This window comes from Cervus canadensis, chromosome 11, assembly GCF_019320065.1.
Source record: "Cervus canadensis isolate Bull #8, Minnesota chromosome 11, ASM1932006v1, whole genome shotgun sequence".
NCBI lineage: Eukaryota > Metazoa > Chordata > Mammalia > Artiodactyla > Cervidae > Cervus > Cervus canadensis.
This window is the reverse complement of record NC_057396.1, coordinates 48493714-48509898: the sequence shown is the minus strand read 5'-3', so window position 1 is coordinate 48509898 and position 16185 is coordinate 48493714. Positions and strand designations below refer to the sequence as shown.

Here is a 16185-nt window from a genome sequence, read left to right as displayed (position 1 = left end):
ATAACTTATTTATACTTTTTATTGGAGGTAGAAATCAGAGTTGTTTCAAATTAGAGTTGTTTCCAGTGTGGACCACTATGAACAGTATTGCCACTAATGTTTCTGCATGTATCTTTCAGTGAACATATGTATGCATTTGTGTTGGGGATATACCCAGAACCTGAAACTACTGAGGTATAGGCAATGCAGAGGTTCATCTTTAATAGTTCTCTCAAACAGTTTTTTAAAATCATTTCCAATTTAGACTCCTACCAGAGTACATAAGAGTTCTAGGTGCTTTACATTCTTGCCAGTACTTATAAAGCTTAGTAGAGTCAAGTTTTCTGGTTGGTTTCTTTTACCCATTCTGGTTGGTATGAAGTGGTAATGCACTGAGCCTTTAACTTGCATTTCCTTTAAGTCCAGTGAACTTGAGCACATTTCCATTATGTCCACTGGCCATCTGGATATTCTCTTTTGTAACCTGTCTATTCAAGTATTTTGCCCATTTTTTAGATTGGGTGGTCTTCCTTTCTCTTACTGATTTGTAGAGGTTCCTTCTATATTCTAAATATGATCCTTTGTTAAATGTACATGTTGCAAATATCCTCTTCCTCCCTGTATCTTCCTCTTTCACTTTTTAATGGTGCATTTTGAGCAAAAATTGTTTTTTAATGTAGTCCAATTTACTCATTTTTTTTTCCTTGTATGGTTGTAATGACTTTTGTATCCTATTTAAGAAATCTTTGCTTAGTTTAAGATCATGAGTATATTCATGTATGTTACCTCCCAGAAGTTTGATAATTATAATGTTTACATTTAGATCTACAAAAATTTTAAATGCTTTTTGTGTACAGTGTGCAGTAGGAGTCACATGACTGTCCAACCCAGTTGACTGGACACCACTGCAGTCAGTGTTGTCATATAATGAATGTGCTAAATGCTCACAGATACTTGCGTCTGTTTCTATATTCTGTATTCTGTTCCAGTGGGCTATTTGTCTCTTCTTGAACTAATACCACATTGTCCTAATTACTGGAGATTTAATGTAAGTCTTGCTATTTGGTAGAAAAAAATTTTTTTTAAGAAATAGTGGGGAGGAGCAATCTATTTACATGTCTTAAGTCACCACTATTATTAGCCAACAGCCTAGTTATTGCCACAGCAGAGTTGTTTCTGGCTGAGCACCTAGAATGGGTCTCTCACATCACTGCTCTCCAGGTCAGTCTAAGAGAGCAGGGGCCCAACCTGGGGGGGCAGCGGAAGGACCAAGAAATAGTCCTTTCACAAGGCCAGTAAAACTTATGACAAACCTAGTCTCATAGGGATATTCTGAGAATTGAACAAAACATTGTATATACTTAATTCAATCTGTGGCACATATTTAAACATTCAGTAGGCATTAACTTTTATTATTATTATTTTTTTCATATTCCTCATATCTAGCACCGGGGTCAACAGAGACAAAACATGCAACGAATCACTAGTTTAGAATTTTAGCACAAGATGGGATTTAGAGATAACTTTGTCCCAGTTCTTCACCTTTGCAGGGAAAGATTATGAAGCCCATAGAGATTAAATATGTCCCCCAGAGTCACAGAGCCACACAGGACAGATCCTAGGAACTAACCCAGACCTCCTGACTCCCAATGCAGAAATTTTTCCATTGTAGCCTCTGCATTATTAAAATTCTTAACAGGGTAGTCACCCCAGAGCCCTAGATTTTGCTATGAGTGAGAGGCCAACTTCTATCAACCAAACATCAAGGTGCAGGTGTGGTGGTGCAGAGCCCACCATACCTGAGGCCAAATGCAGCAATTCAGACTTCTGATCATGACAGCACTGCAGTAGGAGCTGTGAAGAATGCTAAAGTCAGAATACAGTAAGGTGTGGCTGAAAGTTTCCAGCAAAGAAGGGAGTAGCTTCTTTGAAGCCTGCAGGAGGCTTTTCTTAACCAGGGAAAATGCCAGGGCTCTTCAAAGGTGTCGCTTTAGGAGAACAAAAGGAAGGTTGATTCTAGTATCCCTCTTGGCATCTCACTTGCTTTTCCATGTTAACCTAGATCTGTCTGGACTGATCCACACCATCAGGAGGCCATTGTGATATTATATTTCAGTTCTGACCCAGGGCACAACATAGCCAGCAAGAGTTTGAGTGCATGAAATTTCAGATACCAGTTCCTATAATTTTACCTTCACAGTCTCTCTTATCCTTTCCTGTCTATTCTCACTGCCTGAGTTCAGACCTTCATGACTGCCATGGGGAGCTATTAAAGATATCTGTGCTAGAGATGTATATGACTAGAGCTGTGTTTTGGGAAAGTTACTCTGCCTGCCCATGAAGGAGAATTAGGCAGGAAATGAATGGAGGCTAGGAAAAAGGTGGTAGGGAAGATGGACTGCTGTCTACCATCAAACTGTATACTGGGGTGACTGACCTGGATTCACTGTGGGATGGCTAAGGGCAGACATCCTGATGTCAGGCGAGTGTAAGCTCCTCAGTTTTTGTCTTGTCACAACAAAGATTTGGAGTGACGGACATTAAAGCCCGCTGAGGGCGTGTTACAGCTCTCGGGTCTTGGACAAACCGTGTTATAGCTCTCAGGTCTCGAACGGACCGTGTTATAGCTTTTAAATAAATCAGTGTTACAGCTCAGTGTTACAGCTCTATTTTATTTAGATAATAGCAGGAAAATCTATCCTCGAGGCGTGAGGACACGTCGATCCAGAGACATGAAGAGAAGAGCGCCCCATCGTGCGGGAGAGAGAGAAGAGAGTTTTGGCTCCTCTTTTTATATGTATCTCTGTCCCTGGGCCTGTCCTATGTAAATTGGGCCAGCCAGGAGTGTTGTTTGTTTTACCTGAGGTTCTCACTCTGGTCCTCGGACCTTCCTTTGTTCTATTTTCTAAGGCTTTTCCCTTCCAGGTCTTTTAGCCACCGCCATTCTGGACTCCTTTTCCCTATTCTAAATACCTAACACTTAGATCCCTGTAGGAGTACACTATGATGCTCCAAATGGGTCATGGGATAAATCACTAAACCATTTTTGTACAAAAATATCCATATTACTCCTATTTTACAGACAGAAAACAAGTCCTCTGAAGGATCCTCTGAAAGGATGCTGTATTTGGCCAGGGTTACTGGGAAACTTTGCTGGCAAAGAACAGATAGAGAAAGGAGTCAGATTAGAATCACAGACTGTTATAGCTGGAAGGTATCTTAGAGATAAATTAGTTTCTCCTTCCTTTCTCCCCTAATTTTATATAAGGGGAAAGTCAAGGTCTAGAATGGGGAAATGACTTGTTTAAAGGTTACAACAGTAAGGAAATGGAAAAGGCAACCACTGTATGTCTAGCCATGGCTAGAAGCTGAGTCTGTGGCCCCAAACCCAAGCTCTCTCCTCTAGCTTCTGCAAAAATTATAATAATAGTATCCACCTATCACTATACACAGCATTCTCCAGGGTGGGAAAGTTGGGAAGAAATTTTATCTTCTTAATCCTCAAAAGAAAAGCTGATGGGCCTGTAGCATATATAGCTTCCAGGAATTCTAGTGATGGAAATTTTAAAAATTATACCTGGGACTTAAATGATTTTGGTGATGGTACTCTGAACAGTCCATAATAAGCTGTAAGGTTCATAGATATCAAGTGGTTATGTTTGTAACTAACATAAACATGCCAACTTGAGTGTAGCACACTCAAGAAACATACACCAGACAGAAGGCATGGCCCTGATGGGGTTGGCAGCCTGGTGCTGCATAAGGAGCACTTGACTAAGATGGAAGCCCAAGAAAATCTGGGGGGCCTCCCTGGGAATCCAGTGGTTAAGACATCATGCTTCCATTGCAGGGGGCATTGGTTTGATCCCTGGTTGGGTAACTAAGATCCCACATGCTGTGTAGCACGGTCAGAAAGAAAGAAAGAAAAAATCTTGGCTCAAATACTGTCTGCTTAGTCACTACATGACACTGAGTGACCTCTCTAGGTGTCATTCTCAACTCCTAAGGTTCCTGTGAAGCTCAAAGTAGTGAATTTTTGTGAAATGGAAATAGTGTGGACATTAGATGGATTCTGACCATCCTTAGTTCAAATATTGGCTCTGGAAATTATTGTCACTTGGGCAAGTCATTTAATCTAAGTCTTAGATTCCTCAAACAGGGTCCTTAATAACCATAGTATATCTGAGGATTAAATGATATCATTTGTAATTCTATAAAATGAAATAATGCTTTTAAAAGCCTGGCGCATAGTGATGACATGATCTGGTATATAGTAGTTGCTCAATAAATGATATCTTTAAAGAAAGACTGAGTAATGTACACAGATAGGACAAGATAGGACATTATTATAATTGGACATAAGCATGCTCCTGTTGGTATGCTTTACAGAATGAGGCACTCATTAAACCCCTGTTGTATGCAAAGTACTGATTCAACCACTCTAAGGAAAGACACCAAAGAGAAAACACAGTCCCAACTCTGAAGGAGCTTACAGTTGAGAGAGAGAGAGAGAGAGAGATACACAGAAAAGAACCAACCCTCTCAATTTAATCATAACAAGTAGGCCACTTCCCATGGCAAGTTCAGCACAAGCTACCTTGCTGTACCATGGCAATTAAAACCCGAAAGCAATGACCTCAGGTGGCTGAGCCTGAAAGGACAACGAGCAGGTCAATACTCCTGGGTTTTTTGTATGACATATAAGAGTATACAGCAGTTACTCAATATAAATGGTATCTTTTTAAAAAGTTGATCAAGACATGTCTACTTCTTAGGTCTCATGTCCCATCATCTTCCACGTGCCTCCTCAAGATTCCAAGATTAACACAAACTGCTTAAAGTTTCCCAACTGCATCTCCAGGATCAATGACTTCCCACTTTTGCCCAGAATGTTTCCCCTTCCTGCAGAGTTTGACTCTCCACCCAACACCCTCAGTGTGAGAACTCCTAGTCATTTTTCCCCTGACCAGGGATGGAACCTGTGCTGCTTGCAATGGAAATGCAGAGTCTTAACCACTGGACCACCAAGGAAGTCCCTCCTAGTCTAGTCATTTTTTAAGACTCCATTCATGCTCTTTCAGGAAGCCTTACCTCATTCCTCATGCTAAGGTAGGTACTATGCTTACGTGTTCCCATAGCAACCCTCTTTCCCTTAGACACCATTATCACTTAGCACATGTATCCATTTATTCAACAAATATTTTCCAACCACTAGTGATAAGCCAGGGCTTCCCTGGTGGCTCAGATGGTAAAGAATCCGCCTGCAATGTGGCAGACCTGGGTTCAATCCCTGGGTTGAAAAGATCCCCTCAAAAGAGGAGGGCACGGCAACCCACTCTGTTATTCTTGCCTGCAGAATCCCCATAGACAGAGTAGCCTGGCAGGCTACAGTCCAACCCATGGGGTCACAAAGAGTCAGACACCACTGAGTGACTAAGCACAAGTGATAAGCCAGACCAGGGTTAGCAATGGGGATATAATAGTAAATAACACAGCCATAGTTTCTGCTTGCTGAAACTCGCAATCTATTGGAAAAGGCATATATATAATAAGTTATTATAAGAAAATGCATAATTTGAGGGAGGAAAATAGAGTACTATGGGATTGTAAAAAGAAGGACTAATGCTATCATCAACATCATCATTATCACCACTAGTAATACTACTCATGGGCTCCATGTTTCAGACACTGTGCTAAGTACTTAAAACTTTCTTTTTTAACTTAATTCTCACAAAACATTTAAATAACATAGCTATTTAAAGGCAAGAAAAACCGCAGCTTGGAAAAGTTAGGTAACTTACCCAAGGACATACACTAGTAAGCAAAGAACTGAATCATTAACTTGGCTCTGCCTAATTCCAAAACATTTCTCCTAATCTCTGCCTTTCCCTTTAAGGATGGTGTGCAGAGCCTGCCAGTTTCCTCAATATTCTCTTTTCCCTTTAATCATGGAACTGCTGAATTTTTCCTGGGTACATGACTATTCATGATAAAAATTACATTTCCCAACCAATCCTACAGCTGGGTATGGTTCCATGACTGAGTTCTGCCCAGTGGGATATTAGCTCATGCCCGTGCTTTCCCCTTCCCCTGCCTGCAGGCTGGAATGTGGACATGCAGGCTGAAGTGGGAGCAGCCATCTCAGACTAGGAGATAAAAGCAATATGATACGTTTGCAAAACAGAAAGCTGGAATATCTACCTATACTCTATATGACAGAAAAACAAACTCTATCTTATTTAAGCCCCTTGATTAAGTGAATTTCTATTATGACAGCCGAATGATTATCTCAACAAGAAGGTATTGTGTCTCATTCATTTCTCTATTCCTAGAGTCCAGCAACATTAAATGTTGAGTTGAACTTAATTAAATTCTGGTTCTAGTTTAGTTATTTACTAGCAGAATATATATACTGTCAGAGAGAAATCACTTATTCTCCTCAGTTTCCTTTTCTGCCCTGTCTACCTCACAGAATAGTTGGTGAGCCAAAAAGCATGGTTTTCAAATTTGTTGGTTACAAAGGGCCTAAAAAAGAAAATCATGTTTCCCTTTGTTAAGCACATGAAATACTCATCAATGTATTTTCATCATATAAAACAAGAATGACTTAACTAGCAGAAAATACGGTTATATTATATAAATGGAGTGGTCTGCTCAAAAAATATGAAACCATGAGTTTCTCTGTTAACATTTATTTTCATCAAATAAAACTGATGGGAGAAAAACCTGAAATTTAGACAACTCTATCCATTAGCTTAATATCTTCTAAAATATGGCAGACTGCCATTACTAAACTTAAAGAAGGGTTCCACTCTAGCATCACCAGCGTTCCAAGGGCCTATGGTTTGACAGGCAATGAGATAGTGGACATGAAAGCACTTTGAAAATGGAAAGAGATCATCACTTTTATTCACATCAAATATGACTCTCTCTAAAACTCTGACACTGTTGTAATTTAGCAAAATAGGCAAGGCAGGATGAGAGCCCAGTGGGCTGGAGACCGGGGCACTCTAATGGCGCAAGCTAAAAGTCAGGTCTTCACAAAAATCACTCTGTACCTGGAAAAGCTCTGAGAAACTCTAAAATAGTTTTTACAGCCCCAGTGTTTCCCGCTATCCCAAGCAACTGGATACTCCTAAATGAGTGTCAGTTCACTTTATGTACTCTGCAAGAATACATGTGGTATTTAATAAATGCTTATTGAGTAATTAGCCTCCAGTTAAAATAAATAAATTAATTTTAAAATAAATAAATAAATGTTTGTTGAGCTGAACTCTGTAAGACCTCCACTTGACCCTTTCAGGGAGAACTGCTTCTTTAGCTTTGCTCCACTGACATTTAGTTCATTTCTCTAGTAAAGCATTTCCCACATGTATTTTAGTTACATTTTTTAGCACTATCCTTTCCAGCCCACTTTATAGTATTTGTAAGAAGAGACTGTGCCCCATTCACCACAGCATCATCTGTGCAAAGCACTGTGCCTGGCACATAGCAGATGCTCAATGCCGGTTGTTCTTTTCAGTGAGTTACAAGAGGCAGACTTGAGGGAAAACATGGATGCCAGTTTAAAACAGCTCTCTGTAAGCCAGTCCTAAAATCCATGTCTAGCCCTATAGTCACTAGGCCAGCAAAACCAATCTTCCTGTTTCAAGGAAGCTAGGACTGTCACCATAAAGTGGTTTTGATCTGCTGATTTTTCTGGGAATGATGCCACGGTCTCCTCACAGACTTGTGGCTGTGAGCGCTGATCAATCTATGAGTGCTACAACCAAATAAGGAGGTGTCAGAAATGACAAACACCTCCACTATGTCAACAGTCAAAACAGCATGAAGTTTCCAAGAGAAAAGACATCTTGATTTCCTAGGGGCCATTCTACAAAGAGGAAGTAAATTGTCTGAGTTCAAAAATCTTACTCTCTTGCCCCAGAGCCTGAAAAATAGAACGTATAACAGCTAAAACTGACAGCCATTTATACTGCTTCTATTTCATCCTCCCACATCTTCCTCTTGGCATTGCTTTTATTCTTCAGCTGCTATTACCCTAGGATTGGAGGCTGAACAACAGCTGAGGGCAAGTAAGTAAGTGGTCTTGGGAGATAAGACCTAGCACTATACAAATGTGAAGGACTACATTCTTTTTATTTTTATCAAATAAAAACCACTCTAAACAATCTGAAGCCTTTTAAATTTTAACGGAATAATGATGCAGGGCCCTTGAAGGAATAATGAGATCTACACACTGAAACACAGTGCTATGTCTGGAGATATCCTTTGAAGTATAGTCCCTCACTGCTGTAAGTCAAGGTGGGTCTCACATGATGAGAGGGAAAAAAAGGAAGATATGCATGTACAAGGACACAGAGGCATGCGACAGCATGGACGTATGAGAAAATGCACCTGAAGCACAGGGTGAAAAGTGGGAAATCACTGAGAAGGAGGCTGGTTCTGTGCTGACAGACCTGGAATCCCATGATTTGCTCTCATCCTCATGTTGCCAGCTGGGGGGAACCTTCGCTTTCACCTCTTCTGTCACTGACTCCTCAGAGAGGCAGCAAGGACAGGGCACAGGATGGAGGGATGGGAACGAACCTAGAGTTATAAACCAGGCCATGCAAGAGAGAGATAAAACCAGTATTGAAAAAAAAAGCTGAGTGAAGTAGATGTGCCTTTTCCTTCCCAAGGTTCAGAAGTCATAAGACTGAGTGTGGGACCTTTGGAAGGAGGAATGAAGAGATTATACCAGCAGAAAAGGGACAAGCGCTAGCCACTTTGTACATGAGAATTAACTCGTCTCAGGGCTGTAGGGCTCAAGAGAGTAGAGGAGTCAGCCTGAGTCAGAGAAGAAAAAGTGGAAATCTGGCTGTTTATGATTTTTTATAGGCTGTTACTTTAGGGAAAGAAAGGAGGCCAAAGATGCCTTCTAGCTTTTCCAGTCCAATTTACCAGGGGAACAAGAGACAGGGACTTGGGACAGGGCCTCTGAGAGCTAGCAGATGAAAAGTCTTCATAGGGCTGTCCCGAGCGCAAAGGGAGTCTCGAGCAGCCTCCACCACTACCCAGCACTATTGTGCTAGCCACCCTGGAACATGAATAGTATCCCGAGAAAAGCCTACAGCCCTAACAAAAGGGAGCATCACTCCCTTCAAGCAAGCAAGGTTAGTTGGAGACAGCTGTTTACAGAGAGTAGGTCGTGTTTGCCAGTTCTGATTTACAAAACCGCGAGGCAGCTCCAATAACCACATTTAGGTTCAGCTCAATCAATGTTTATTGTCCTCTACTTGATGCCAGGCCCTGGGCTGGACACTGAGGATACAGAAGAAACATGAGACAAGGCCTCTACCCTAAGGATGCTCATTGTTTAGGCATAGAAACAGTCATCAAAACAGGGTTAAAATAGAGCAGCAAGTCCTACAACAGAGGAAGCACAAGGAACCCCTTGTTCGTGGTAGGAGAAGTAACCCAGTGCAGGGAATTAGAGGTTTCTCAAAGAGGGAGATTTGTTTTCCCCCTCCTCATCCGATCTTCCTCAATGGGATTTAAAGGTTCAGGATGTATTAACCAAGAAGGAAAGTCTTGCAAGTAAAGAGAACAGCATGTGAGAGATCTCGAAACAGTATGATGATCTATGAGATGGGAGAGGAAGTTGGAGAGAAAGATGGGACAGATGGCATTAGACATGTCATTAGGTTTCCTTTTATAAAAAGTCAAGGAGTGGGTCAGAGCATGGTATACACAGAAAATTATCTATAAGAGAGGATCCCAAGAAATTTAAAAAAGCAAAAAACTCACACCCAAACAAAACTAATTTTATTTCCTGCTAATTTATGTAAGACTTTTAGAAGGAGGATATCCCAAAATAAAACAACTCCAAGAACTTACTCTAAGGCGTCACAACTCAGAAAGGGTGTAAATCACTCCTTCTTCTGAATTTTAAAAGCACTTTGTATCCTCCTTTTAGCACTGTCACTTTCTGCTTGGGAGCATAGTTATTTGTGTCTTATCTCTAATGGTTTATCAGCTCCCTGTGAGCATGAACCAGGTCTTGCTCTTTCATACTATAAAACTTTATTGCAGCTCAGTCTGAATAGGCAAGATACCCCCAACGGTACCTAGCACGTAATGGATCTTGGAAAAAGATAGCATTATGGAGTTACATGATATCAGAGTTAAGAGACTCTTGAAGATATTCTAATCCAGAGTTTCTCAAACTTTGTGAAGAATCTGACAAAAGCTGTGGATTCTCTTCCCAGAAAAACTCATACATAGAAAACATTTTACGTACAACTTCATGGCCAGCCATACCCAGAAAGGTAAGATTAACTTGCCCCAAATCACAAAGCTAATAAGTAGTAGAACCAAGCCTAGAACACAAATTTCCTGGTTCCCAAGTCAGTACTCTTCTCATTACAAAGGAAAAAATTTAGTAGGGTTGTTTCCTGCTGGGAGGGTTCCTGATACAAGCCTCAGGTGTGGCAATGTTTCTCTTACAAAATTCCTTGATATAAGGATGATGCTCAGAAGAATGTGGCAAGTTTAGTGACTTCTGAGGTCTAAATGCAGTGGTCCTGGACCTCTGCTAAGGTGAGAAACAATGGGAGATGTGCAGGGTTTCGTGGGACCATCGAACTAAGCCAAAGAACGAAAAATGACATTGAAATCTCCCCAAGTAAGAACAGCAAAATCTTCCTAACTATACTGTTTGCAGGTCAAAAAGCAACAGTTAGAATGGAACAACAGACTGGTTCCAAATTGGGAAAAGAGTACATCAAGGCTATATATTGTCATCCTGCTTATTTAACTTATATACATAGTACATCACGTGAAATCCAGGTTGGATAAAGCACAAGCTGGAATCAAGATTTCTGGGCGAGATATCAAAAACCTCAGATATGCAGATGATACCACCCTTATGGCAGAAAGTGAAGAGGAATCAAACAGCATCTTGATGAAGGTAAAAGAGGAGAGTGAAAAAGCTGGCTTTAAACTCAACATTGAGAAAACTAAGATCATGGCATTCTGCCCCAGCACTTCACGGCAAATAGGTGGGGAAACAATGGAAACAGTGACAGATTTTATTTTCTTGGGCTCCAAAATCACTGCAGACGGCACCTGTAATCATGAAATTAAAAGATGCTTGCTCCTTGGGAAAAAAGCTATGACAAACCTAGACTATGTATTAAAAAGCAGAGACATTACTTTGCCAACAAAGGTCCATCCAGTCAAAGCTATGGTTTTTCCAGTAGTCATGTGTGGATGTGAGAGTTGGATCATAAAGAAGACTGAGCGTGGAAGAGTTGATGCATTTGAACTATGGTGCTAGAGAAGACTCTTGAAAGTCCCTTGGACAGAAAGATCAAACCAGTCAATCCTAAAGGAAATCCACCCTGAATATTCATCAGAAGGACTGATGCTAAAGCTGAAGCTCCAATATTTTGGCTGCCTGATGCAAAGAACTGACTCATTAGAAAAGACTGATGCTGGGAAAGATTGAAGGCAGAAGGAGAAGGGGATGACAGAGGATAAGATGGTTGAATGGCATCACCAACTCAATGGGCATGAGTTTGAGCAAGCTCCAGGAGATGGTGAAGGACAGATAAGCCTGGCATGCTGCAGTTCACGGGGTCACAAAGAGTCGGACACGACTGAGCAACTGAACAATACTGTTTACAGGAAGTGATAGAATCCTGACTCAAAGACAGGCTGACTTTCAAGCCAACATTGTGTCCATCCCACCACAAAGTCCTCTTCAAATGCACAAAAATCTAACTACCACAGAAGCAATCCTGCAGCTGGAGCTGGAGCAATAGACTAAGTAATCCTAGAAATAACTCTCAGTTATCTGTGATAGTGGATTCAAGAAACACATGAATCTTTTAAATCTGCTAACACACAAGCAAAAAAAATCAGCAATTTGGCTGAAAATGTTAATCCACTTCTATATGCCACAAACCATTCATTCAACTAAACTAAATGTATCACTTTCATTGTGAGGTCCATATTGAATGAAATACTAAGATGGTTTTTTCCTTAAGTGTCAGATAATAAAACCAAATCATTTGCTTTTCCCTGTGATAATCTCACCTAGGGACAAGATTGGGAACTGGCAATAGCATCTCCACTCTGGATCATATCCAAACTATATAACTGGAGAGAATTGAGGGACGACCCCCTATCCTTTCTGGCTCCAATATAATCCAATCTATGCACATCTGATCTTCTGGGTCTTTGCAAAAGCTACACACTATCCTTTTCTAAAGGACCCCTAGGGACTTCCCTGGCGGTCCAATGGTTAAGACTGCACTTCCACTGCAGGGAGCATGGGTCCAATACCTGGTTGAGGAACTAAGATCCCACATGCCTGGGCCAAAAGAATTTTGAAAATAAATAGAAGACTACTGCCCCCTTTACCTCTTCTGGCTTAACTAGATGCTTGTATCTTCCAATGCCATGCGTGGGCTTTGACCTGTAGTGCTGACTGGTGGTCAACAGAATGCCACCTGAAAGAGAGAAAATAAGACAAACCTGTTTCAAAATTCCTCAGGGACAGACAGATCATACATGAGGAGATAAATTCTCCACTGCAAGATGGAATATCTGGGGACAGCAAGCCCCTCGGTTTAAAGAACCAGAGTTATTTCCTGATCCTGAGCCGACATTCAATATACCCCTTTTCTCTTTCCTTTTGGCCCCCGGACTACATCTAGTTCCTGCTTCGAGAAATTCTCTCCTGTTAGAGCCACTGGTGTAGAGGGACAAAATACATTCTCACAGGACTCTCATTTTCTCTTGTCCCTCAACAGGCAGTAATCCTTTTGAAGTTTTCCAGTGAGGATTGTTCAGAGAGAAAGGTGGCAAAAATAACCAGCAGAAGGACTACAAAGTTGTTAAAACTATCCAATTTGCTTTATTTGTGTTGATATATAATGATCTCCAACAGGCTTCAAATGAATTACAATAAAAACTAAAAACATAAGGTACAGAACAGTACGTAGATAAAAAATAGAATTGCTATATATTGATACTCTACATTAATACTTTATATATTATATATTAATACATATTCATTGTGGTAGAGCCAGAGATGTGTCACCCAGATCCCCTTCAAAGAAGGACTTGCTGATACATACAAATCCTCCTTTAATCCCCATTATTTTTATCTTCATTTACAAACAAAGAAACTGCAGCTCAAAAAGTAGGAACTGGAGGGAATGCCAAGGTGATCCAGTGGTTAAGACCCTGTGCTTCCACTGCAGTGGGCATAGGTTTGATTCCAGGTTGGGGAACTAAGATACTGCATGCCATGCTGCAGCCATAATAAATGAATAATAAAATTAAAAATAATAGTCAATTAATATAATAATAAAATAATAATAATATATTTTAAAAAACAAGAATTGGCCAAGGTCATCTGCAAGTAAAAGGCAGAAGTGCAATTTAAACCCAGGTCTATCTCACTAAACAGCCTGTGCTCAGATGTGTTATAACATCTGAATTTCTAGAATACAAAATCTAGCTAGACTTGATCATTCCCATATCTGATATCAGTTCCTTATTTTACCCTTCACTGGAACCAGCTGTGTTATGTCTGTGTATCTCTCTTGCTCACTCCCCACATTCCGGAAAAGTACTGGTCCTAGGTTCTGCTCTCTTTCCCCCTAGTTCCTGTGGTCCTACCCTCATCTCCCCAAAGCCACCACTTTGTGGGGTGCTAAATACAAAATCGTGTGGAAAAGTTTAATGACATCTAGTAAAATATTTCTTAAGTTTCTCTTTTCTAAAGTGTGCTTCCAAGTAGTCTGCTCTGTGTCAGGCCAATCAAGATTCATGGCTTCAACTATGGAGAACTGTATGGAGGTTCCTTCAAAAACTAAAAATAGAGCTACCATATGATCCAGCAATCCCACTCCTGTGCACACATCTGGAGAAAAACATGGTTGAAAGGATACATGGACCCCAATATTCATTGCAGCACTATTTACAATAGCTAGGACATGGAAGGAAACTAAACTGCCCATCAACAGAGGAATGGATAAAGAATATGTGGTACATATATACAGTGGATTACTGAGCCATAAAAAGAATGAAATAATGCCATTTGCAGCAATAGTGGACCAAAGAGATTGTCATACTGAGTGAAAGAAAGAAAGAGAAAAACAAATATATATCACTTATATGTGGAATCTAAAAAAAAAAAAGTACAAATAAACTTATCTACAAAACAGAAATAGACTTACAGATGTAGAAAAACTTATGGTTACTAGGAGGCAAGAGTGAGGAGAGAGAAATTGTCAGACTGGGATTGACATACACACACTACTATATATAATATAGATAACTAAAAAGGACCTACTATATAGCACAGGGAACTCTACTCAGTATGGGAAAAGAATCTAAAAAGGAGTGGATATATGTGCATATATAACTGATTCAACTTGCTGTACATCTGAAACTAACACAACATTGTAAATCAATAATACTCCAATAAAAATTAAAAAAAAGAAAGTCATTGCTTCAGAAACTTTCCTTGAATTCACAATCCACAATATTTCATCAAGACAACCCTTGGATATCATGGATCCCTTCCATGATATGCATCAGTCTGCATTTACAGTTACATGCCAACAACTGTATAGATACTGGGACAGTTAAAAAGATGACTATAATATGCTACTTTCCCTCGAGACACTCAGTACATACTGGCGAAGGATAATGGGAAAGCAGATAACTACCTTATGGTGTACAAAATACTTTAATGGAGATAAAAGCAAGGAACCTAGATGAAAGAACAACTAACTCTGTCTGGGGCATGAGGTGGGGGCGAGGGGGTGAAGGAGGGTACAGGGGAAGGGTTCAGAGAAGTAACAGCTGCATTCTTAAAAGAGGAGTAAGAGTTTACCATGCAAGGAAGAAGGAAGTATGTTTGGCAGAGATTTCCAAATAACTGAGGTATCTTTTGGTCATGGTTCCAACTGACCCTCTGAGCCTTTGGGTTCCAGACTCTGCAACCGAGGGTACCACCCAAAGAGCTAATATGCAAAACTCCTTGATGGGTACACAATCATGCTCAGACCACAGCTTTGAAAATGAATCTATCCACCAAGATTTTATTATGACTTTAATACATGACCTTCTAAAAAGTACTGAACTCCCCAAAGTATGTTTATTCATTCAACAAATATTTATTACTACCCAACAGAGTAGCCAGCAACAATTGTACCCTCTCAACCATGTGACTTGCACATACCAAGAGTTATGCAGTGTACAAACCACCCAATATCCATGGAAGGCCTGGTTGGTACCGCCCTAGATGCTGGAGCTCTAACAATGGACAAACACAAAGCCCCTGCAATACAGAACCTATGATCTGTTGGCGAGACTAATATCAACGCTGGGTGAAAAGGGCTCTCTATGATAAGAGCCATATACATGGGATAGGCATTAGGACTGGACTCGTGGTGTCAGGAAACGATTCTTAGAGCAGGAGACTTTTAAGTAAAACCTGACAGGTGGCTTGGAGTTAGTGAGGCAAGAACACAGCATGGGGAGAGGAAGAGCCAGAGAGAGAATTTCAAGGTAGAGTATGAGGAGAAAGGCGGCAAGAGACGCGCTTACAGAAACAGGTAAAACTTAGGAACAGCTTAATTATTCAGTACTTATGATGTACCAGACACTGTGCAAAGAGGTGGAGATATAACAGGGGACATGACCAACAAAACCCTGCTTGTGGAGCTTATAGTCTAGTAGGAGGAGGGAATAGTCACCAAAAAAATATGAAATTACAAATTGTGAAGAATGATAAAAAGAGCTATGGCAATTCAATCGGTGGATCTATTTTAGACTGAAATATCAGGAAAGGCCTCTCTAAAATAGAATGACCTGTGAACTGAAACTAGATGTCAGAGGAAAATAATAATAGTGGCTATCCCCAGGGAGAAGTGGCTAGAAGGCAGGAGAGAGAGATTTACTGCTGACTTTATACTCTTGATTCTTTAAAAAATTTTTTTCGTGTACATGCATTATCTACTCAAAAAAATAAAATAATAAATTGAGACCCAAAAGATAGATATGGAGTTTATTAGGTAAAAGATAGAGTGAATGTTCCAGGCAGAAGGAATAGCATGTGCAAAGCCCTCAGTAGGTGACACTGATTGGCATATTCAAGGAATTAAAAAGGCTGTCCATGTGGCTGAAGCAAAGCAAGAGGGA

General features: G+C 40.4%; 1 protein-coding gene across 1 annotated transcript in view; it reads right to left on the bottom strand.

Annotated features, from left to right (window-relative positions):
- MRPL48 (mitochondrial ribosomal protein L48) overlaps positions 1-16185 on the bottom strand; it is a 48902-nt gene that overhangs the window by 14498 nt on the left and 18219 nt on the right. Inside the window, exon 4 of the mRNA XM_043482419.1 lies at positions 12388-12476. Within this exon, the coding sequence (XP_043338354.1) occupies positions 12388-12476 (89 nt within the window). The remainder of the gene's footprint in view (positions 1-12387; positions 12477-16185) is intronic.